Genomic DNA, 25404 nt, shown 5'->3' with positions numbered 1-25404 from the left:
TTGCCCGTAGTGTTAGGTGTAGGAGAATGGGTTGGTGTGGACTTGTTGGGCCGAAGGGCCTGTTTCCACACTGTAAGTAATCTAATCTAATAGATTCCTAATGGGAACGCTGTTGGTGCTAAGGGGGTGCATTTTGCATTAATTTTATGAACACCATTCTAGACTGCTCTAGTAAGCTAACATGCTGGATCACAGTAAAAAAAAACTGGACTCTACAGGAACAAATAGAACAATAAAGAATGGATATATGAACACGTTTATTAAAGCTTTGAAGTGAAAAATAAAATCAATTTAAAAATGATTTACAAATCCATCTTCTTGCTTTTTTTTAGAAAAAATAATCAGATACAGCAATTCAGACTATGGAACTTAAATACCGAACAGACATCTAAATCAAGAGTGCAGTCAGCTCCAATTTTCACACGTTCATCTGGGTCTGACTGTTGTAGAAAATCCCTCAGCCAAACATAAATGAAAGCAGAACATTATCCACATCGAACCAAATTGTTCAAATCCAGTGTATTGAAATCAAATAATTTATTGCTTTAAACTGGACAGTCACAGCTTTTCCTTCCTCCCAGTTTTCTATTCAGCACCGCCCCAAGGTTCCACAGGTCCTCAACGCTCCCCACAACATCAAATGAATGGTCTTTCCTCATGAATCAATTGGAACAGCAAGTCTTAGAAAGCTATTTACTTGAGAAGCTTAAGGCTGACACAAATCCTGTCGCAACATCCAGCTGCAGAGATCGATATGTTGGCCGAGTTAAAAATTGTAATGTTCCCTCCTTTCCTCTCCTGCACATTTACCCCCCACTTCCTTGTCCAAAGCCTCACTCCACATCCCGGTTTGGTCAGAGAGCTCTGATCTACAGTGCGTGGTTCAGCTGATTCAGTATCTTAGTATTTTTATGCAGAGTGTGCTGAGGGGACGCTGCCCGTGAGTGGAAGGTTTGAGTTAGGAAGGAAGACTGGACAGGCTGGGATATTTTTCCACTGGAGCATAGGGGGTTGATAGGCGATCTTGCAGAAGTTTAGAAAATCATGAGGGGTATAGATAGAGTTAATGGTTATTGTCGTTTCCCCAGGATGGGGGATTTCAAAGACCAGGGGACAGATTTTTAAGGTGAGAGGAGAGAGATTTAAAAAAGATATAAAAGACACATTTTTTATGCAGAGGTTGGAATGAACTGCCTGAGGAAGTGGTAGATGCAAGTACAATGGCAACATTTAAAAGACATTTGGATAGATACATGAATAAGGGTTTGGAGGGATATGGGCCAGGAGCAGGCAGGAGGGGCTGTTTAGTTTGGGATTATGTTGGGCATTGACTGCTGTATGATGCTATAACAACTGACAGTGTAGTTTAACTGAATCATTCAGCTACAATGTAATTTTGATTTACCACACGTAAATATTTATCAAACCAAACACTTTGTTTTCTGAAATGCAATTTATGCCTATTTCAGAGGCAGCCAGCATGAGAAATAAGAAACTTTTTTTTAAAAAAAGGTGGAAATAGTTTATTTCAAAACTGAGAACTTCTGAAAAATGGTCCAGGAACTTGTACATGACAATTACTGCAAAATACAAGAAAACAAATCTCATTAAGCAACATAATCTCTACATAAAATGCACCAAGTTCCAAAAGAGGAAAGAAATTAAGAGGATGGAAGAAAAGAAGGGAAAATGTTAATGTGAAGAAAACAGGCAGAAATTTACATTGAGGCACTATTTATTTTTTTCAACAATGATAGAAATCAGTGAATTGGTCTGGGGCAATCATAAAACATATATAAGTCTTCACCTTCGTATCCAAGGCCAATTAGCTATTTGCAACGGTTATCTTTAACCATGTTCAAAAATGGACAGATTAACATACTCAACAGCTTAAACTGATGGGTTAGTGAGCATCACACACTCACTCCCCGTGCACTACGCCCAGAACAGCACGAAAGGTGCGCTGTTATTTTTAAGGAAATCTCTCACAAAAAAAGATATCAGTGGTACAGGTAATGGATTAAAGAACCTATATCCTATCCTTTAATGTAACAGTGCCCATTCAGTATGCACTCCACAACCCACACAGCTTCTCTACGTATCCTTTCAAAAAAAACATGTGTGAAATGTCAAAGCACAAAAAACATCTTCTCTGGGAGATTAGTTAGCATAAAGACTGCTACATAACAACCCACTTTCCAATCAGATGGCTTGGTCAAACTCGTCAGTAAACCAATCAGGTTTTCAGACCGAGCCAGACATCTGAAATGAAGCCTTTTTCATCACGCAACTCTGATTCCTGCCTCACGTTGAGAAAACTATGGACTGTTAATCTTAACAACATGAACTGGAGAACTGTAGAGAAATGGTGCCTCTGAATTGGTGCATATCGACACAATAGGAAGCATAAAAATCTCGGGGTGAGTAGGCCTTAGTTGACTGGATTAATAGGAATCAATTTGCCCATCTTGTGTGTTATTTTTCCAGAAAGAGGGATTCCCAAGCAAGGGAACTGACTTCCAGGGGAAATAGCGTGTGACAGGTTATTGCCTTGAAAGAGAAGGAATCACATCTAATTATCATTCAAGCTTTTCCAACAACAGTAATCTTGATGACAAGGTTCAAACAGTGGGGAACAGTTTCATCAAAAGCAGAGAACAGAAGTGGTCAGCTGTAATTAGATTAGCATGATTTAGCACACAATTAGCATAGCATGTGTTTTGGAAGCAGCAAATGAAGAAACTGCCTGTTGAAGACAGGACAATAGCCTCAGCTTTTACAGCAGTTTCCACGTGGAGAGCCATTATTCTGCCTTGAACAACCCACCGATAAGTCACCAAGTTGCTGGCAGCAGTGAATCATAAATGCCCAAACTTCCAATATCGATGACTGAACAGGCAAGGCAGGATCTCTGAATAAAGCAATCAACTTGGCTTTCCCTTCCAGCAGTTCAAGAATGAGGTGTCCTAAAGTTTAAAACTCTCAAACTCAGAAGGATGGCCTACATTATAAGTAGTACTTTGGTCTACTAGATTAATATGTACAGACCTGCACTCTGGTATCACAGCAACTGCAAAACTTAGCGAATGCAACCCTATCGGTTCAAGCTCAAACTGCACTGCTGCCAACAGTGGAACATAGCAATGGCCACACTCATTTTCTTCGGCGAATAGAAATGAGGAGAGAGAGAAACAGAAAGCCCTGATTGATGTAACTAAATTTCCACCCAATATTCATCCATCCACAAAAAGCAGCAAAGTTCAAAACTTGAAAAATAATAACAATTTGAATGTAGTCAGATGAAGTCAATGTGCCAGTCAATAACAGAGACTCAGCAGAATCGTGGTACAAGTATTTACAGCTGCCTCCAAACATTCAAGGATCAGGAGCAGCTGCACAAATGGAACACCAACCTTTTTACAACCAAATCGAAACAGGACACCATCCTGCCCCAAACCCTACAGTAACATGTAAACAGCGATTCCTACATCCTGCTGCTGCAATGACTGATATGACCAAACCCAATGCTTCTGATCACAACAAATGGTGGCCAATAAATTAGAGTGCTGAGAACATAACAAGAAAATCAGAGCACTTAGCTGCTCTGCAGTGTTGCCCTCCCAAAGTCAGAGTCACTCAGTTACAACCGGAGATGTATAAATAATTAACTCTTGCTTCGCCTACCCTTACGACCAAGTCTGAAAACACAGTAAAGCATTACTCATTCCTCCATGATCACAGCCAGCCATGTCAAGGCTGCCCTGCACACTTAAGGATGGCTCAAATCAAAAAGGTCACATAAAAGTTAGACTAATTAAACTTGGAGAGAAGTTCACAGGACATTGTTGGATACTTCGTTTCAAAAACGTTAATATTACAGAATGGATTTTTAAACAGTTCAACTATAGATCGGCAAGGAATACAGACCTTAGCGTGCTTAAATACTGCCTAATTCCACTTTGAATAGTCTAGTACTGAAGCTTTCAGAGCTTTGGTGTGATGAAAAGAGAATTGATTGACAATGGCTTTAACAAGATACTGGGGTCAAACAGGCAACAAAGCAGTCAACTCAAATTGGAAAGAGTTGCCTTTTTATCAGTCAGGACACCTTTCCAAAAACACACCTGGCAAACAGACTATCCATTACTTTGTAATCTCCATTTGGAAAGAAAAACTTGCATTCATATAGGATCTTTCAAAATCTCAGGATACCCCAAAGCACTTTACAGCCACTGTTTTGTAGGAAGCACTGCATATCACAGAAGTTGGGGAAGGGGAAGAAATTGGATAAAATCCGACGAGCCAGGGCTTGAATTGCGTAATTGAAAACGTGCTTTTGGCTAATCAGCCTCCTCTGTTTTTAAACCAATTGAACCCAGGTCATTGTGATCACGGCCTATACCAGTTTCTTGGCCTCAAAGAAGCTTTTCAGGTGCCTCATCTGCCAGATGCCAGTCAGAATTAGGATCAGTGTTTGCACGATGGACCACCACAGGACTCGCTGATTGGTGCTCTCACTGGTTACTCGGAAGCGCTCCTCACGATACTGGAACAGAAAAAATGTTGAGGATACTCATGTACCTTGCATTCTTGCATTGCACCAAGTTGCATAATTGATTTGCTCTGCTTTCTTTCCACAGACCCTGCCGGACTTGCTGAGTTTGTTTTTGTTAGATATTTTGAATATTTTGTTAAACAAAACAGCACAGTGGCTCAGTGGTTAGCACTGTGCCACGGGTCTGGGTTCAATTCCATCCTCTGACGACTGTCTGTGTGGAGTTTGCACATTCTCCCCAGGTCCGCAAGGGTTTCCTCCGGGTGCTCCGGTTTCCTCCCACAGTCCAAAAATGGGCACGCTAGCAGGACTGACCATGCTCAGTGTCCATTGATGTGTGTGCTAGGTGGATGAGCCAGGGGAACTGCAGGGTTACTGGGATAGGGTAAAGGGGTTGGGTCTGGGTGGGATGCTCTTCAGTGGGCTCGACTGTGGCCTGCTTCCACACCTTAGGGATTCTATGATAATCAAAAGCAGCTAACAGTAATCAGATGCTTCTGAGCCCCATATGAACAATTTCAAAAAGTATAGTGTAGTACGAAGCTAAATCTATTGACGCACTACTTTTCCAATGAGTTTTACTGCAGCATTTAACCCACGTACACCTGCTTGGTTTCTTACTAGCCCTTAAGTTCCCACCTCTTCCTCACAGTAATTCTCTCACTTTCTATTTTGGTCATTCCTTTCTTTCCCTTCAGTAATTACATTCCCACCCATCATTTATCCAAAAAGCTCTGTCCTTACCTCCCACCTACACAAACAGGTAAGCCCCAGTCATCCTCCTCTCTCTCCTCACTCACCCGCTGGTAGTTCTGCTCTTTCTGGATTTGTTCCACCTGTTCAATGAGTTGTCTGACACGAAGTTGGAGCTCTGACAGTTTGTCCTTCGCTGCAATCTCAACGTAATCATTGGCATGTTCACCAACTTGGATGTCCAAGTGAACCCGCTGCAGAGAGAAAATTAATTACTCGGTGCGCAGTAACTTATGTACTCAACTAAAACTGGCAGCATCCTGATTAACTTGAGTTAACATCATTAAAATAAAGGTATTGAGACAGACATTTAGGACCACAAGGCTACATTTCAATGCTCCTTTACTACTAAACAATGGATTGGGATTAAAATGGGGCATGCTAGAAGACTAGAGTTACACTGACAAACAAAAAAGGACGGGCTCCTAAACCTACAACTGAAATATAACATAAAAAGACTTAGAAACATTCAATACTAATGTCAAGTTCTGGTCAAACAAACCCAGGTCCATTTAAGATCATCAGCCTGATTTATTTTCCTTTTCCTTTCTCTTCTCACTAAGTTAAAAACAAAACCATAAGAAACATTTCATATCTTGGGCAAACATCTTAAAACAAAGAACTTTAATTTTTTTTCGATAGCTAAATTGTGAATTGCAGGAAGCATCGAAATGTTGGACAACATTTCAAAGTAGCTTATCTGGCCAATCAAATATGGTCACCAAAATACTTCCATATTTTCATACCCAGAGGGTTCAACAGCCTCTCCATCCTCCCTGAGGAAGACTTTTGAATGTAATGCATCTGAAGTAAAAACATATTATCCAACCCAAGTCCACTTCCGGAAATCCAAATATTGAGGATGAGGTGAATGATACAGAACTAAAATTAAAGTTAACAGTAACATATTCGCTGGATCTTAGAAACAGGAACTAGGAGCCGGAGTAGGCGATCTGGCCCCTCGAGCCTGCTTCCCCATTCAATAAGGTCATGGCTGAACTTTTCATGGCCTCAGCACCATTTACCTGCCCTCCCACTGTAACCTTGAATTCCTTCATTGTTCTAGTATAGCTTTAAAAACATTTACTGAAGTAGGGTCAACTACTTCACTGAGCAAAGAATTCCTCAGATTCACAACCTTCTGGGTGAATAAGTTCCTTCTCAATTCAGTTCTAAATCTGCTCCCCCTGATTTTGAGGATATTCCCTCTTGCCCTAGTTTCACCTGCCTGTGGAAACATCCTCTCTATGTCTATCTTATCAATACCCTTCATAATTTTATATGCTTCCATAAGATCCTCCCTCAATCTTCTAAGTTACAGTGAATATAATCCCAGTTTACTCAGTCCCTCTTCATTAGCCAACCCCCTCAACTCTGGAATCATCCTAGTGAACCTCCTCTGCACCCCCTCCAGTGCCAGTACATCCTTTCTCAAGTAAGGAGATCAAAACTGTACACAGTACGCCAGGTGTGGCCTCACCAGCATCCTACACAACCTCCCTGCTTTTAAACTCAATCCCTTTGGCATTGAAGGACAAAATTCCCAAGGTCCCTCTGCACAGCAGCATGCTGCAACTTTTTACCATTCAAGTAATACTCCTTATTACTGTATTTCCTACCAAAATGGATGACTTCACACTTATTAACATCTTCTCAAAACTCATTAACATTGAATTCCATCTGTCAGACCTTTGTCCACGGTCGTATCTGTCAGGAAAGACTCAACAGACTGAGGCCCTTTTCACTTTAAAAGTCTAAGCGACAACCGAAAAGATGATGAAAATTGTAATTTGGTTTAATCTAGTAATTGTAGAAAAGTTGATTCCATTTGTAAGAAATTACAAAACTAAGTTTCATAATATAAGGTAGTCACAAATAAACCCATTAGGGTTTACCCATGAGGTTATGAGAACGTGCACTTGGTCAATAGGATCAGAGGACTTTTTTTTTCAATTCATTCATGGGATGAGGTTATTAGTCAGAGATAAATATAGGGTGGGTTACTCTTCACAGTGATCAGTGTGGACTTGTTGGGCCGAAGGGCCTGTTCCCACACTGGAGGGATTCTAATACTAATTACCTAGCTCTCTGGATTAACAGTGCAGCCATAATACCACGAGACCATTGCCTCCCCAACTCAAAACAGAGGGAAGCGCAGCATAGACCACTTGGGTGAAATGAGTACTTTCTGCATTTTAAATTCAATGCAAAGTATTCACAATCAATAGTCATGACTAATTTTATGCTTCATTCCCAAGATACTGCTTTATGCTAATAAATTATTTCCTTACCAGCATTCCTGATGCAAACAGTGAGAGTTTGGTGGAATTAGAGTGTAGGCAAATCTGGTGCTCTCCAGGAATATGGGAGGTAAATGTAAACCTTCCCTCAGAAGCATACTGCCTCGATAGAATGACCTACACAACAAAAGAGAGACATGAAAGCATTAGTTATGTATTTGATGTCACCTATACTCTTCTCTTTTTATACCTCTAATCTGGACGTTATTCTAATCTTGACATATCTACAAACGTTGATGGCTTGCAGAATAATTTCTGGGCAAATGCATTACAATTGCAAAATGTTCTGAGATCTACAGACAGTCAGGTTTATAGAAACAGTTTCACAACCCTATCATTAAAGGGCAGTGCTGATTCAGTGGCCCATTTCTGAGTGTTGCTATGAGAGCAGCTCTTATTGCCCATCCCCAATTGCCCTTGAGGCGACGGTTAGATCAATTTCTTTAATTGCTGTCATCCATGCATTTTTAGTGTAGCCCTAGTGCATTTAGAAGAGGGAGTCCCAGGGGTTTACCCTAGCAGGGAAGGAATAACTATACAAAGCTAAGTCAGGATGGTGTGCAATTTGAAAGGCAGCGTTCTTCCCATGAGCTTTCTGCCCTTGTTCTTCTAGATAGTAGCATGTGCTGGTTTGGAATGTGCTAAGGGATCATTTAAAAAAAAGAATAGGCCACTACCCTTTCAAGTCTGTTACACCATTCAGTAAGGTCATAGAGTAATCCACACTCTTCCCTATCCATGATAACCTTTCACCTTCCTTATCAAGGATTAATCTAGCACTATCTTAAAAACATTCAAAGACACACATCCTTGGAGAAAGCATGCTCCAAAGACTTGTGACACTGAAACACAGCTTCATCTCATCTATGTTTATATTAGATTAGATTACTTAGTGTGGAAACGGGCCCTTCTGCCCAACAAGTCCACACCGACTGACCAAAGCGCAACCCACCCAGACCCATTCCCCTACGTTTTACCCCTTCACCTTACACTACGGGCAATTTAGCGTGGCCAATTCACCTGACCTGCACATTTTTGGACTGTGGGAGGAAACCGGAGCACCCGGAGGAAGCCCACGCAGACACGGGGAGAATGTGCAAACTCCACACAGTCAGTCGCCTGAGGTGGGAATTGAACCCGGGTCTCTGGCGCTGTGAGGCAGCAGTGCTAACCACTGTGCCACCGTGCCACCCATGTTTTAAGCGGTCAACGTGTTGTTTTTTAAGCTGCGACCATGACTGCCAGCTCTGGGATTTAAGGCATTGATGAATTGCTACAAGGCCTTTCCTATATGCTGCACATGGCTGCCATTGTGCGCTTACGGTAACGGAATGTTTATAAAGTGGTGGATTAAGTCCCAAAACAGCCCTGGATAGCGTTGAACTTGTGTTGCTGAAGTTGCACGTGTATGGGCAAGTGAGGAGCATTCCATCTCTCTTCCATTTTCTGCCTTTAGTTAGTGGACACGCTCTGCAGAGCTCCCAGACTCTGTCCTTTCCTTATAGAGTGCTTACACATTGAATGCGGTTACATTTCTGGTCACTGGTATGATGTTGACCTTTGGGAGTTCAGTAAAGGTAATGCTCACACAGGTATTCTTTTCAACAATTTCACCTCTGGTATGCCAGTGTGAAAATTATACCATACTATCCACAGGAACAATAACCAACATGGGGATATTAAGGCAGTTGGCTGTGCTTCTACTTGCAGAAGTAATATAGCAAACAGAAACCTTCCTCCAGTTTTATGCCGAATCAAACATAACTTTGAATTAAATTAGGTACAAAATACATAAATTCCCAACATTATTGTTTACACAAGCAAAATATTCATTTAAAAAGTGACTTAGCTTAGAAATAAAGTCTTAATATAACTAGATAGTGCACTTGAAGCGAGCAAATAAACAGGCTTGGTTCTCTGATCTTGAATATGTCATACCTTTTCATCAGGATCCTTCACCTCTACAAACATTCCTAGTCCTGGAGGAGAAGGCAGGTACTCCTCCCTCTGTTTGTCATACATCAGAGTTTTATAATTACCTACAAACAACACAAACTGATTAGTTCCATTCATTTCTATTGGTCAATGGGCAACAACTGGTCAGATAGAACAGGAGAAGAAACCAAGATCCAAAACAGTGTATCTTGTTTAAACAAGCCCCTGACTCAAACAGAAATGGCAAGTGCAGGAGAAACTCAGCAAGTCTGATAGCACTATGAAGTGAGAAACAGAGTTTCAAATCATGACCTTACTGGTGTAGGGCCTGATGAAGGGTTTATGGCTGAAACGTCGATTCTCCTGCTCCTTGGATGCTGCCTGACCTGCTGTGCTTTCCCAGCACTACACTCTCGATTCTGATCTCCAGCATCTGCAGTCTTCACTTTCTCTTAACTGGTGTAAACAGTTAAAAACCTGGAGTAACAGCAAATAGATTATTGCTTGAATGGTAAAAAGTTGCAGCATGCTGCTGTGCAGAGGGACCTGGGTGTCCTTGTGCATGAACCACAGGGGATTGGGCTGCAGGTACAACAGGTAATTAGGAAGGCAGATGGAATTTTGCCCTTCATTGCCAAAGGGATTGAGTTTAAACGCAGAGAGGTTATGTTAGAACAGTCCAAGGTGCTGGTGAGGCCACACCTGGAGTACTGTGTACAGATTTGGTCTCCTTACTTAAGAAAGGACGTAAAGGTATACAATCCTTTATCCAAAATGCTCGGGACCAGCTGGTTTTCGGAATTCAGAATTTCAGAATAAGTGACAGACAGCTCAACGGTGAAATTTTTTTAAAAATGTTACCGAACAGTAGACTGAGTAACACGCCTTGAGACAGAATTGAGGCCTGCCAGTGCTGGGCCACACCCTCCTCCACATCCCATCTGAGTGACATGCATCGAGTGGGTGTGGAGTTGGGTGCCAAATAACCTTGTTAAGGAGATATAAACTTCCCAAAAACCCTCTGGATTTTGGAGCTTTTCGGATTTCAGATGAAGGGTTGCCTACCTGTACTGGCACTGGAGGGGGTGCAGAGGAGGTTCACGAGGTTGATTCCTAAGTTGAGGGAGTTGGCTTATGAGGAGAGGCTGAATAGATTGGGATTATATTCATTGGAATTTAGATGAGGGGGGATCTTATAGAAACATATAAAACGATGAAGGGAATAGATAAAATAGAAATAGAGAGGATGTTTCCACTGCTAGGTGAGACTAGGACAAGAGGGCATGGCCTCAAGATTAGAGGAAGCAGGTTTAGAACTGAACTGAGAAGGTTGTTAATCTGTGGAATTCCTTCCCCAGGGAAGTAGTTGACACTACTTCAGTAATTGCTTTAAAGCTAAGATAGGTACTTTTTTAGAAAAATAAAGGAATTAAGCAACATGGTGAAAAATGTGGGTAAGTGGAGCTGAGTCCGCAAAAAGATTTGTCATGATCTTATTCGGTGGCAGACGGCCTACCCCTGCTCCTACTTCTTATGATTGGGGGAGGCTGTTTGCAGGTAAAGAGACATCTGGCAAGTGGGACGCTTTCAAAAGCAAGATAACGAGTGCTCAGGAACAATATGTTCTTTACTAGCGTGAAGAGCAAGGCTGGCAGGAGTAGAAAACACTGAATGACTGAAGGCATTGAGGCTCTGGTGAACAGAAAGGAGGAAACATAGATAACTGGGATTGAGTAAATCGTTTGAGTTTAGAGGGTGTAGGAGCACACTTAAAAGGGAATTCAAGGTCGCAAAGTGGATGGAGGTGTAAGATAGCTTTGGCAGGTAAGGTTAAGGAGAATCCAAAGAGCTGTGCATATATTAAGGGAAAAAGAGTAAGTTGTTATGAAGATCTGGGTATACTTTTTTTTAATAGATATTTTTATTGGGAATTTAACATTTTGACAAATTTACAAAAATAAGCAGAATTTTCAAGCACAAACATTAATATAAAAATAGATCTTAAATATATAATCATCAAAATTCAACTAATCCACAATCATCCAGAGTGTATAGTTGAGTCGCTTACATCCTTCAAATAAGAGAAAATGTTCTCTAATACACTCATAACAGTATGATAAAAAGGAAGCTATTTCCAAACAATAAGAACAAAAAAAAACATGTTTGAATGGAGATCCTCCCCCTTGTTCTCAGGGGGCCTTACTTCCTTTCTAAAGGTCCACCATATCCTCTCCCAAACAGTGTCCCACCCTCGACCCGGGCGCTCCTTAATAGGATTTAGATATAATACCGAGCTAGAGTTAACAGTGAGCGCCGCACCCCCACCCCTCCCCACCCATACCTGAGCATATCTAATAGCATCAATGCCACGTACAAACACACATAACTATAAAATTACAACTCCAACAGATTACAGTTAAGTATAATAACATAAGATAGCAAGGAAGACAACCCCGCTCCCAGAGGCAAAAGTAAAGTAGAATAAAGTATCCATTTCTCCCCACGGAGTGTGGGAGAGGCAAGCCAACATAAATTGTCTCTTACGATTTATTTAACCGAGTCTAAAAGTTTCTTGGCCTCTTCCGATGATCTAAAATTATACTCGGATCCTTCGTGGGTAAAGCATAACGTCGCTGGGTAGCGTAAGGTGTATTGAATATCTAAGTCCCTTAAACATTTCTTCACCTCATCAAACGCCTTCCTCCTTCGTGCCAAAGCCGGGGAGAAGTCCTGAAATAACATAATCTTGGATCCTTCATGGATCATGGCTTTAGGATCCTTTCCAAGCTTTCTGGAGGCATCCAGGAGTATCTGCCTCTCCCTATAACTCTGCAGCCGGAACAGGACCGGGCGTGGGCGCTGGTTTGGGCCAGATCCGCGTACTGCGACCCGGTAGGCCCACTCCACCCTTACCCGGTCAGTTTCGGCCCCCAGGTTTAAAAGCTGGGGCAGCCATCGCTCCAGAAATACTACTAACTGTTCTTTCCCTTCTTGCTCTTGAAGGCCCAGCAACCGAATATTTTTTCTCCGATTTCTATTATCCAGGTCATCCATGTAGATTTCAAAGGCCCGGACTCTCTGCTCCAGAGCTCGCACCTGTTCTGCAGCTGTTTGAGCTGCAGCCTCGGAGGTCGTGGCCTTTAGTTCCGTCCCTTCCACTCGGCCCTGTAATTCTCCAATGGTTTGATTCTGTTTTTGCAGCTTTTCTTCGAATGCATTCCATCGCTGTCGGGATTCTGTGATGAAATTGACGAGTGTCGTTTCCAGCCTGGCAATCATCTCTTCAAGGCCTGTTTTTACATCAGCTGCAGCCGGAGGAGAGGAGGGTGGGGGAGGGGTCTTTGTTTTCTGAGAGCTGCGGGGTCCCTTTGATTTACTCATTATCCACTCAGTATTAGACTATTTAAATATAATATTCAGCAGCTAATTAAGATTAAAGAAATTTTTTGGGTGGTTTGGCAAGTGTGGTGGGGGCAGGTAACCCACTTTTCCCAGGTTTTGGGAAGGGCTCTGTAGACTCAGACTTGCTGAGTCACCGCCAACTTGGATCTCCCCCGGGTATACTTTAAGAGAAATTAAAGCAACAGAACTACCGAACACAGCACCAAGTGCTCTCAATGAGGCAACAGTGTAACACTTGCTCAAACAACTCAATTAACTCGTTGCCTGGAGACAAAAAACAAATTCGAATTCGGCCAATCAGTTTAAATTATACCCAAAAAATTATCAAACTCCAATCCAGTTTGAATTGAGCATGTTGACAATCTTAAAAGCCAATGACACAATCCGATACTCTGCAGTAAAAGACCACAGAGAAAACTGGAATATTGTGTGCAATTCTGGTCTCCTTCCTATCGGAAAGATGTTGTGAAACTTGAAAAGGGTTCAGAAAAGGTTTACAAGGATGTTGCCAGGGTTGGAGGATTTGAGCTACGGAGAGGCTGAACAGGCTGGGACTGTTTTCCCTGGAACGTCGGAGCTGAGGGGTGAGTTTATAGAGGTTTACAAAATCATGAGGAGTACAGAAAGGATAAATAGACAAAGTCTTTTCCCTGGGGCGGGGAGTCCAGAGCTAGAGGGTATAGGTTTAGGATGAGAGACACAAAAGACACCTAAGGGGCAACTTTTCACGCAGAGAGTAGTGTGTGTATGGAATGAGCTGTAGAGGAAGTGGTGGAGGCTGGTACAATGACAACATTTAAAAGTCATTTGGATGGGGATATGAATAGGAAGGGTTTGGAGGGATATGGGTTGGCTGCTGGCAGGTGGGACTAGATTGGGTTGGGATACCTGGTCGGTATGGACAGGTTGGACTGAAGGTTTTGTTTCCGTGCTGTACATCTCTATGACTGTATGACTGTAACAGCGAGGAGGAGAACTGCCAAGCTCAGCACGTAAACAGGTTACCTCAAAAATAGCTCTCTTAAAAAGGTACCTTTTCGATCAGTAACCTGTGACTCAGAAATTCTAAGAAAAAGAAAAGACAACATAGGAAGATCTGAACAGAAGAACAAAAACTGCCTGGTTTTGAGATGAGAAGGGTGGTTTTATAAATTCTAATTGTAAGTTTTATCAGACTAGCATCATCTAAGGGAAAGTAAAAGTTGGGTTAGAGGAAGAAATTGTAAATAGTAGTTAGTTAATTATTCTCTGTTATACTTTAAGAAATAAAATTATTAATTTTTACATTAAATAATTCTTGGCCATTCGCATTTTTACAGATTACTGCGCAGGATAAATCTTTTTTGTGTTGCTGGTTTTACATTAAGCAGGAGGATTTATCCCATGTCGTAACAAACAAGAGAGAGGGTCCCTCAAAGACTAACGAGATTATTTATGTGTGGAAATACAGGAGATGTGTGAGATCCTAAATGAATATTTCATGCCAGTGTCTCTTAAAGGTAGATAAATCTCTGGGACCTGATTGCTGCAACATCGAGGGCTGAAGGGCCTGTACTGCGCTGTTATGTTCTATGATGAAGTGTATCCAGGACATTGTGGGAGGCTAGGGAAGGAACCGTAGAGCCCCTAGTGGAGATATTGGCATCATTGACAGCCACTGGTGAGGTGCTGGAAGACTGGGGTGTGGCTAATGCCGTGCCGTTATTTAAGAAAAGCTGCAGAGAAAAGCAGGGAAATACAGACAGATGAACCTGACATCAGTAGTGGGTAAATTGGAGGGATTCTGAAAGTGGGGGCAAGGACTGATTAGGGATAGTTAACATGGCTTTGTGCATGGGAAATTATGTCTCACTAACTTGATTGAGTTTTTTTTTGAAGAGATGACCAAGATGTTTGATGAAGGCAGAGTGGTAGACATGGTCTACATGGATTTTAGCAAGGCCTTTGACAAGGTTCCACGTGGTAGATTAGGATACATGGGATCCAGGAAAAGCTAACCAATTGGATACAAAATTGACTGGACAGTAGGAGACAATGTGGTAGAACAGGGTTCTTGTTGTTCAGACTGGAGGCCTGTGACCAGTGGTGTGCCACAAAGATTGATGCTGGGTCCACTGCTGTTTGTCATTCATATAAGCAGTTAGTGTGAGAATATAGGAGGTATGGTTAGTAAGTTTGCGGATGACACCAAAATTGGTGGGATAGTGGAGAATGAAGACGGTGATCTAACAGTACAATGGGATCTTGATGAACGGGGCCAGTGGGCTGAGGAATGGCAGATGGAGTTTAATTGATTTAAAAGCAAAGTGTTGCATTTTGGTAAGACAAACCAAGGCAGGACGTACACAATTAATGGTAAGGGCCTGGGAAATATTGTCAAACAGGGAGACCCCAGGGTACAGATACATAGTTCTTTGAAAGTGGAGTCACTGGTATACAGCGTAGTGAAGCTGGTGTTTGGCATGCTTGCCTCTATCAGTCAGAGCACTAAGTACAGGAGTTGAGTTGTCATGTTACGACTGTGTGAGACATTGGTAAGGCCACATTTGGGGTACTGTGTACAATTCTGGTTGCCCTGCTATAGGAAGGGTGTTACTAAACTGGAAAGGGTAAAAAAAAAGATATTCAAGGATGTTACCAAGACTGGAGGTTTGAGTAATAAGGAGAGGCTGGGACATTTTGTCCCTGGAGCATAGAAGACTGAGGAGTGACCTTGTAGAGGTTTAGAAAATTATGAGGGGCACAGATAACTCCTTATATAACTCTGCAGCACCTTATCCATTTTTTTAACCGATGTCATTGGTACCAATGTGTTACTTTCTCCTTTATTCATTCAAAGGATGAGGGGGCCCCGGTGAGGCAATTTATTGCCCATCCCTAATTGCCTGGGAGCTGGTTAAGAATCAGTCACATTTCGAGTTACATGCAGGCAGTGGTTAGGATGGCGGTTTCCTTACCTAAAGGACATTAGTGAACCAGATGTTTTTTTTCCCAACAATCGACAATGGATTCATGATCATGATTAGACTCTTAGTTCCAGAATTTTTAAAATTGAATTCAAATCCCACTATTCGAGCCCGGGTGCCCAGAACATTATCTGGGTCTCTGGATTAACAGTCCAGGGATGCTATCACTAGGCTAACACCTCCTCCAGTGTTTTGAAAATTTGCTGCAACTGTTCAGAAACATCCTTGACCCTGGCACCAGGGAGGCAACACGCCATCTTGGAAACTCACTCATAACTACAGAAATGTCTGTCTGTGCCCCCGCCTAGAAAGCCCCTATCACAATTGCTCACTTGGACTTTGTCATACCCTGCTTTACAGCAGAGCCAGTCGTGTCTAAGACCTGGCTGCTGCCTATTCACCTGTTATTCACCTAGACTCACTCAGATCTAACCAGCAGCACCTCGATCACAAAGTAGCCCCTTGCAGCAGTTGCCAGAACAAGACACAGCACCCCCTCCTCCCACACTTAGCTCAATTCCCAGCATTTGCACTCTCTTGCCTGTCGCACTTTTTCACAGCCCATAAACCAGATATCCATAAGACAGAATGGGTCATCAGCAGAAGGGCAGCAGATGCACATGAGCACCAACACCTTCAAGTTTATTTATAAGCCATGCATCATCCAAACTTGGAACTGCAATACCGCCTTCACCAAAATAAGACCAAAATCCTGGCACTCACTTACCAGCTGCTTTGTCAATGTACCTGCACCTGATGGACTGCAGCAATTAAAGGCAGCCCACCACCACTTTCACAAGAGCAATTCATTGTTCAGGAGATCACTAGGCACAAACATGAAACAAAACCGAAAACTTCCTGCTCTCGATACAGCAGGCAGTGGTTTCATCTGCCACAAACCTGAAGAGCTGAGTATCTGATCTTTCCTTCTGATAAGTCCTGCCTCTCTGCCGAGGGGTGTGCAGAGGTCTTCTGCAAGCATAACTATTTTCCTTAGTACTGGGCTAAAAGAGCACAATGCTTTTGGAAATACTGTATGCAAAAATGGGATGTGCACCCAGAGTTGATAAGGAGCCATAAAGGAATTCATTTATTGTCCTGTTTGTAATTTTGATGCAGTTACTGCAAGCTATAACAGTTTGCAAGACTTAGTGTCAAACATGCTGTTTGTCGAGGAGATCCACAACTCTCACAAACAGCACAACCTAAAGATGTTTTTTTTTTAGAAAAGAGTTCTACAAACATTGGAAATTCTTACCCTTGTGAGGAGATTTCCCCACACTTGCAAGATTTCAGCGACTGCATTGAAAACAAAATGCACTACAGGAACATTCAGTCTGCACAGCACGGAGTGCCAAATCAACAGATTACAGAACCATGATAAAAGTGATGAAAGGAAGTGGCTCGCTGAAAGAGAAAAGTAGATGGCCACTCCTAGTCACAGATGTATCACCTGGTTGAGATTCTGACGAAACCAAAATAAATATCTGACTAAAGGATTTGGTTGTTATGACACTATGGGTGCTTGCTGCTCTCCCCTGGAAAACTACAGTGATTACACTTTAATATCTCACACTGAGGATTTTTATTGAAGAGTTAATTTGCTCTGCTGACCTGCAGGAAATTGGATGTCCCGAGGCTAGAGTAGTGTGCCTCTGACTTACAGTAGATTGCAAGGAAATCACATTCCCATCTCTTTGGCATTGAAAGCCATTTCCTAGTTATTCAGAAGCCATTTACATTGTCATCTCTTACTATTTACATTTTCATCCCCTATTCAGAAATCAATAAGAAATCAATAGGAATTTGACTACTCCCCTATAGTTACAAAAAAAACGAGTTGCAACAGATTTGACCATTAGGGGATGATGCGCATTACACTATTTGAGGATGAAGTGGACACTGCACAGTGCCTTGAGTAGCATGTGACTGTGGGTTGTCTTGTAGGCATCACTAACTGTGATGTAAAGATTTTGTATAAAGGAAGGACCGGGTTTCCTTTGTTCAGAGAGAGCTTTGACACAACTCCGCAAGCCCTGCGAGGTGTATGTTAAAAGTTCCTCCAGAAAGTTTGTACTGTACTGTGCTTAATAAAATTTTGCTTGTTCACAGAAGTTGGTGTGTGAGTGTTGCTTCAAGAGTGTAAGGACCTCAGGAAATTAGAACTTAACAAATGGATGAAAGCCTACTTGTTCCAAGATGCCAAGAAAATTTACAAGTCTCTCTTTTTAATGCATTGCAAATTTGCAAAACGCAAAGTGATGTGCAAAATGAAGCACCATCAGCACTACCACACAAGTATGTTTCATACACACAATGTAATCTCCAGATGACCAATAAAATGGCTGGTTAAAGGAGTGCCAAAACTCATGGTAAAGACTTCCATTCCCCTCTTACAAATGCTTTTTTCAAGAGTTTTGATTTTTCCCTTCACCATCTTACAAAGAGAATTTTATCGATAAAACATTAAAGAAAACTTTAAAGCTTTGCTGAGGTAACTCTAATGCACTGTTGAAAGGAAAACAAATCCCAGAGTCGGTATTTTCAATGAAAAAAGGATAAAAGGGTTAGTTTTTCCAGTTTATCCAAACTCTAACACTGAAGATTGATAAAATCAATTTAAATATGGAAAAAGAGGCACATTGACCAATGGATGAGCAATATGGTCTTATTCATATCTCCCAATGCAAGTACCATAGACAAATCTACAGCAGGGGTTAGGGTAGCATATTAATGAACATGTAACAGTGCAGCTTTGCTAAATGGCACAGGGTGAAGTACCCATCAATGAACTTCACTATCCTTAAAAATTCTTTCTTAGGATGTCGACATCAGTGACAAGCTCAGAATCTGCTGCCCATTCCAGGCTATCCCCGAGCTGAGTGGATGGACAGGCCATCTGTCAAACGCCAACCACGTTGCAGGTTCCGAAAACACATATGGGCCAGACCTGATGAGAATGGCAGATTTCCATCCCTAAAAGGACATCAGTGAACCAGATAAAATTTAGCAGAAGGAAAATTGGAGCAGCTGGCCATAAACAGGCTTCAAACTGTGAATTCTGAAATTTTTCAGAGCAAGGTGGAGAGGAAAAAGGCAAAATTGCCATAAAAAAGAACCTTGATGGGTCGAAGTTCAGGTCAATAGTCTAGTAAGGAGAGGGACAAAAAAGCTACAGAGTTTGAGTAACATAGATTAGAACTAATGGTGCAAGTACAGTGCGATTTCAAAACAGGGACAAACTTAACCCTGCCACTCTGCAAAACAAATCTTGGTATTTTAAAATAAGAGTATACAGTAGGGTTATGGATGAGTTAAGAGCAAACAGGGGAAGAGGGCAGAAGTTTAGCAAAGACAGTACTGGAGTCATGTCTGCAGTTGACAAAACCATGTGGGTGATGGGAATGAGGTACAGAAAAGGGTAGGCTGTACAACACAAATAAATGCAGGCAGTTCTTGAGGTGGTGGAAAGGATACAGTCTGAAAGATCAGCTCAAATGCAAAATGTACATAATTTCTGGAAGTATTCTGGTTAGGTTTGTGTCATACCATGATTGGCTTGGAAACAGTTTGGGGCAGAAGCTAAAGTGTACAGCTACAAAGGACGAGGAGAAAGAAACCCAGAGAAACCACAGACAAGATTCCGAACAATTAGCAACACAAGGGCAATCAAAGGATCAAGAGAACTGGGAAAAAAAGAGAGTTGGCTGCCATCACAGGACTTTTGGAAGCTGATCCCATTTAAAGTGGATGTCATCAAGGGTTATCACACAAACGAACACAAAAGGGTCAAGACAACTGAACTGTATTCAATACGTCAAGGTCCTCAGGAGACCTCAAATGACAATGCAGGGGATGGAAGCAGTATTTGCTGCAGATGTTTAAAGAGATTCATGCAAGGCAGGCCAGCTGAATCAGAGGATGATGCCAAGCTGAACAAATAAAAAGTAGTTGGGGGGGGGATATCAGATTTCTTATAGGACTTCGTTCCAATCTATTTAAGTGGTGCAAGGTGAGCAGAAGGTGGACTGGAATGACAGATACAAGCAAAGTTACATTTCAAGTCCTTAAATTGAAAAGGGTTATGATTAACACATTTGAGTCAATGGAGTAAAATGAGAAGTTTTGAAGCAAAGAGGGAAACATATTTGCAACGTTAATAGCATGAAAGCCTACATGGAGAGTCAGAATTGTGCAGGAAGGAAGCAAGAGGGGGAAAAAAAACCATGCAGACAAGAGAGGGAGGAGGAGGAGGAGGAGTTAGTTCTGAAGTTGATGACTCAAATAGATGAGCCATCACTTCAAGATTTTCCTGGAGTCTGCAGAAATTAAATATTGATCTCTGTGATCAACCAAGGGAAAATTTAATCAAAAGTTCTCTCTCTCATTTTTTCTGTTCGATACAATTTACCTGTCAGAGAATTACTGAAGATGGGGGACCTGGCTCGTTTATCGAGCATGGCAGTTGGAGACAAGAAATCACAGAAGGAAACTTGCAGGTATACATCCAGAGTTAGCAATCCCAGACTGGAGTAGGTAGGAGATTAGAGGTACTATCCTAAATACCCAAGTTACTGTCCTTTGAATCTGAGTACTTTTCTCCTCATTCTAGTCCTCATATGACAGCAATAAAACGCACGATTTTTCCCTTTCAACTCCAGGAGTCAATCCTTTATGATTTGGAGACTAAAGCTGATTTTGCACTCTTTCTCATAGTTTAAAGGATAACCATAATTATACAGTGATACTTCATAAGATTAATCTTCACCAAAGAACTGGAGGACTGTGACCAGTGGTGTGCCACAAGGATCGGTGCTGGATCCACGGCTTTTCTTCATTTATATGAATGATTTGGATGTGAGCATAGGAGGTATAGTTAATAAGTTTGCAGATGACACCAAAATTGGAGGTGCAGAGGATAGCAAAGAAGGTTACCTCATAGTACAATAGGATCTTGACCAGATGGGCCAATGGGCTTAGGAGTGGCAGATGAGAGTTTAATTTAGATAAATGAGAGGTGCTGCATTTTGCAAAGGCAAATCAGGGCAGGACTTATACACTTAATGGTAAGGTCCATGGGGGTGTTGCTCAACAAAGAGACCTTGGGAGTGCAGATTCATAGCTCCTTGAAAGTGGAGTTGCAGGTATATAGGATAGTGAAGGCGACATTTGGTATGCTTTCCTTTATTGCACACAGTATTGAGGAGAGGAGTTGGGAGGTCACAGGACATTGGTTGGGCCACTTTTCGAATATTGCATGCAATTCCGGTCTCCCTCCTATCGGAAAAATGTTGTGAAGCTTGAAAGGGTTCAGAAAATATCTACAAGAATGTTGCCAGAGTTGGAAGGATTTTAGTTACAGAGAGGGACTGAATAGGCTAGAACTGTTTTCCCTGGAGTGTCAGAGGCTGAGGGGTGACCTTATAGAGGTTTATAAAATAATGAGGAGCATAGGTAGGGTAAATAGGCAAAGTCTTTTCCCTGGGGTTGGGGAGTCCAGAAGTAGAGGGCATAAGTTTAGGATGAGAGGGACTTAAAAGATTTAAAAAGGACTTAAGAGACAACTTTTTCATGCAGAGGGTGGTGTGTGTGTGGAATGAGGTGCAAGAGGAAGTGGTGGAGGCTGGTACAATTACAGCATTTAAAAGGCATCTGGATGGGTATATGAATAGGAAGGGTTTAAAGGGATATGGGCCAAGTGCTGGCAAATGGGACTGGATTAGGTTAGGATATCTGGTCGGAATGGAGAAGTTAAACCGAAAGGTCTGTTTCAGTGCTGTACATCTCAGTGACTCTACGACTGTGTGTAGGAGTCTTAGTGAATGATTTGAGCGGACCTCAAAGATTCAGTGTCACCCAGCAGAGAAAGGATAGTGACTCCCCAATAAAAAGGATAGCACAGTGTTTTAGTGGTTAGCACTGCTGCCTCACAGAACCAGGGACCTGGTTCTATTCCTACTTCTGACAACTGTATGGGGCGTACAGTTTGCGCATCCACCCTGTGTCTGTGTGGGTTTCTTCCCACTATCCAAAGATGTTCAGGTTAGGTGAATTGACCATGCTAAATTGCCCATAGCATCCAGGGATGTGTAACACTAGGTGCATTAGTCAGGGGTAAATATAGGACAATAAGGTAGGGAACAGTCTGGGTCAGTTACTCTTCAGAGGGTCGGTGTGGACTTGTTGAGCCGACGAGCCTGTTCCCACTCTGTAGCGATTCGTTAAAAAAACTGTACACGCTGATTGCTGTAAACAAACCCATTCCGTTCCTTTGGTTACCAGAACCACACCAAGATCCCTCCTCTCACGTTGACTTGCCCAATTGCCTCCTCCCATCACATAAATCCACAATTCAAAAACACTCCCAGCCAGCATACCAGGCCCACACAAAGGGTCTTGTTTTATTTAAGAGTGGTTTACTCTCCCCAAAACATTCATGCATTTAAAAAAGGGAACAACACAGATACTGTCACTATAATACCAGTCCATCGAAGTACAAACTGAACTATTACAGGAAATTCATTTTAAAAATATTAATATACTGCAACTCATTCAGGGAAGTTCAATGCAGAAACCTAATGACCTCACCAATCCTTACGATCAAATTACAGAAAGAACTGCAGATGTTGGAAATCAGAATCTTGTTTGAACCAGGGGCAATGGATTTGAAACATTAACTCTGCTGTCAGACCTGCTGAGTCCCTCCCGATTACAGATTCTGGTTTGGTTCAGAAAATCACTGTATAATGAATAAAAGCTAATCTCCCCCTTCCTCAACCTGACCTTGAAAGCTCAACCTGTCACCTGGCATTAATAAGCATCCACTGTTCCATGCAAGTGGAGTCAGGGCAGAAACAGGAGTCATAGAGATGCACAGGAGGGTAACAGACCCTTTGGTCGAGCTCACCCATGCCAACCAGATATCCTAAATTAATTTAGTCCCATTTGCCATATCTCTCTATCCTTTCTTATTCATGTACCCATTTGGATGCCTTTTAGATGCTGTAATGTCCCAGCTGCCACCACATCCTCTGACAGATCATTCCATACACGCACCAACCTCTGCATGAAAAACTTCTCCCATAGGTCTCTTAATTCTTTGCCCTCTCACCTGAAAACTATGACCTTTAATTTTGACTCCCTTACCTGGGAAAAATAAACAAAAAGAACTGCAGATATTGTACACCAGAAACAGAAATTGCTGGAAAAGCTCAGCACATCTGTGGAGAGAACTCAGAGTTAATGTTGCAGATCCAGCGACCCTTCCTCAGAACCACAGGAAAAAATCTTGACTACTCACTCTACATATGCCCCTAATGACTTTATAAATATCTCCAAGATCACCCGTCAGGCTCTGACGCTTCAGAAAAAACAGCCCTTGTCTATTCAGCCTCTCCCTGTAGTTCAAACCCTCCAACCCTGGCAACATCCTTGGACAAAGTCAAAATTCACATGACACCAGGTTACAGTCCAACAGGATTTATTTGAAACCTCAAGCTTTCACAGCCCCCTCAGGCAGATAATGTGTGATAATACATGGGGACACAGAATTTATAAGATGATCAAAGAGTCATACAACGGAACCGCAGGGGCTCCAAAAGCTTGCAGTTTCAAAGAAAGCTGTGGGAGCATAGCCCCATATCATAGAGATGTACAGCATGGAAACAGACCCTTCGGTCCAACCCTTCCATGCCGACCAGATATCCCAAACCAATCTAGTCCCACCTGCCCATATCCCTCCAAACCCTTCCTATTCATATACCCATCCAGATGCCTCTTAAATGTTGTAATTGTACCAGCCTCCAGCACATCCTCATTCCATACACGGACCACCCTCTGTGTGAAAAAGTTGCCCCGTAGGTCTCTTTTAAATCTTTCCCCTCTCACCCTTAACCTATGCCCTCTAGTTCTGGACTCCCCCACCCCAGGGAAAAGACTTGTCTATTTACCCTATCCCATACCCCTCGATTTCTGACTCTGTCCACCCCAGTCCAACACATCCTGGTAAATCTCTGCTGAACAAAGCTGGCAGAATCAGAAACTGCTGGGAAATTTAAAAAACTCAGCATCTGTGCGGAGGGGAGAGAGACTGCAGGTTTCCTTCAGAAGGACACCCTGATTTCCCAGCAGCTGTATCTGAGGGACTGCTGACAGGGTGAGGCTCCCGGGCCGGGCCGGGGTGAGGCTCCCGGGCCAGGGTGAGGCTCCCGGGCCAGGGTGAGGCTCCCGGGCCAGGGTGAGGCTCCCGGGCCGGGCCGGGGTGAGGCTCCCGGGCCAGGCCGGGGTGAGGCTCCCGGGCCAGGCCGGGGTGAGGCTCCCGGGCCAGGGTGAGGCTCCCGGGCCAGGGTGAGGCTCCCAGGCCAGGGTGAGGCTCCCAGGCCAGGGTGAGGCTCCCGGGCCGGGGTGAGGCTCCCAGGCCGGGGTGAGGCTCCCGGGCCAGGCCGGGGTGAGGCTCCCAGGCCAGGGTGAGGCTCCCGGGCCAGGGTGAGGCTCCCAGGCCAGGGTGAGGCTCCCGGGCCGGGGTGAGGCTCCCAGGCCGGGGTGAGGCTCCCGGGCCGGGGTGAGGCTCCCGGGCCGGGGTGAGGCTCCCGGGCCAGGGTGAGGCTCCCGGGCCGGGCCAGGCCGGGGTGAGGCTCCCGGGCCGGGGTGAGGCTCCCGGGCCAGGGTGAGGCTCCCGGGCCGGGCCAGGCCGGGGTGAGGCTCCCGGGCCGGGGTGAGGCTCCCGGGCCGGGCCAGGCCGGGGTGAGGCTCCCGGGCCGGGCCAGGCCGGGGTGAGGCTCCCAGGCCGGGCCAGGCCGGGCCCTGACTGACTGGTAACGTGTCAATCTGGCTCAGGGTGAGCGCGCACTCCCTCCTTCCCGCTTACCGATGACCATGGTCTCGTCGGGTATCTCCTCGATGAAGCATTTCTTCTCGGTCTCGCCGATGTGGAAGTAAAGGCCGGAACATAACGTGGCCGCCAACTGCAGCACCGCCAGACCCCGCACCCACTCTCCCGCCGCCATCTTGCATCTGACCACCACCTCCTTCCCTCGAGCACACACCTCACCACGCCTGCGCACAACCGGCCGCGGCCGGACAGGGGGAGGATGTGCGCGTGCGTCCAACCGGCCGCACACCAGTACGCAAGCGTGCAGCCGGCAGCCGGTAAGGGAGACCGTGCGCATGCGCCTAACCGGTGACTCTCCCCACACCTTGGAGGCTATTGCGCACGCGTACAGCCAGCAGCCGGCGGGGAAGCCATGCTCATGCGCTTGACCGGCCGCTTTCTCCAACTCGGACGCTATTGCGCAAGCGTATGGCCGGCTGCCCGAGGTGAGAGGCCGTGCGCATGCGCCTGACCGGCTGCTCCGGCGATCCTGACAACGCTGCGCCCGCGCGTAGCCTGGGCCACCCGGACGTCACTGCGCATGCGGCAGCCTCTGTGCCACGTCCTCCTTACACCGACGTCTCTGATTGGACGGCTGCGCACGACCCTCGTGCCGGTTGGTCG

General features: G+C 43.8%; 1 protein-coding gene across 1 annotated transcript; it reads right to left on the bottom strand.

Moving 5' to 3' along the window:
* Window positions 1-244: 244 nt before the first annotated feature.
* On the bottom strand, window positions 245-24943 carry LOC132823327 (transmembrane emp24 domain-containing protein 9-like). Its single transcript, XM_060837018.1, has 5 exons — window positions 24778-24943; window positions 9547-9647; window positions 7600-7725; window positions 5356-5502; window positions 245-4546 (listed from the first exon to the last, which is right to left on the bottom strand). The coding sequence occupies exons 1-5, from the start codon at window positions 24914-24916 to the stop codon at window positions 4397-4399; spliced, it is 663 nt and encodes a 220-aa protein (XP_060693001.1). The 5' UTR covers window positions 24917-24943; the 3' UTR covers window positions 245-4396.
* Between the last annotated feature and the right edge of the window lie 461 nt (window positions 24944-25404).

The sequence above is a fragment of the Hemiscyllium ocellatum genome, chromosome 16 (genome assembly GCF_020745735.1).
Source record: "Hemiscyllium ocellatum isolate sHemOce1 chromosome 16, sHemOce1.pat.X.cur, whole genome shotgun sequence".
Classification (NCBI taxonomy): domain Eukaryota; kingdom Metazoa; phylum Chordata; class Chondrichthyes; order Orectolobiformes; family Hemiscylliidae; genus Hemiscyllium; species Hemiscyllium ocellatum.
Note: the sequence above shows the minus strand (reverse complement) of the source record. Positions and strands in the feature narration are given on the sequence as shown.

Excerpts from the sequence above, each read along its gene's own strand:
- LOC132823327 (XM_060837018.1), bottom strand. The coding sequence starts at position 24,916 with ATGGCGGCGGGAGAGTGGGTGCGGGGTCTGGCGGTGCTGCAGTTGGCG. Across the intron at positions 7,726-9,546 it reads TGAAGGATCCTGATGAAAAG|GTCATTCTATCGAGGCAGTA; the intron begins GTATGACATATT and ends TTTGTTGTGTAG. Across the intron at positions 5,503-7,599 it reads TGTTTGCATCAGGAATGCTG|CGGGTTCACTTGGACATCCA; the intron begins GTAAGGAAATAA and ends TTCTCTCTGCAG.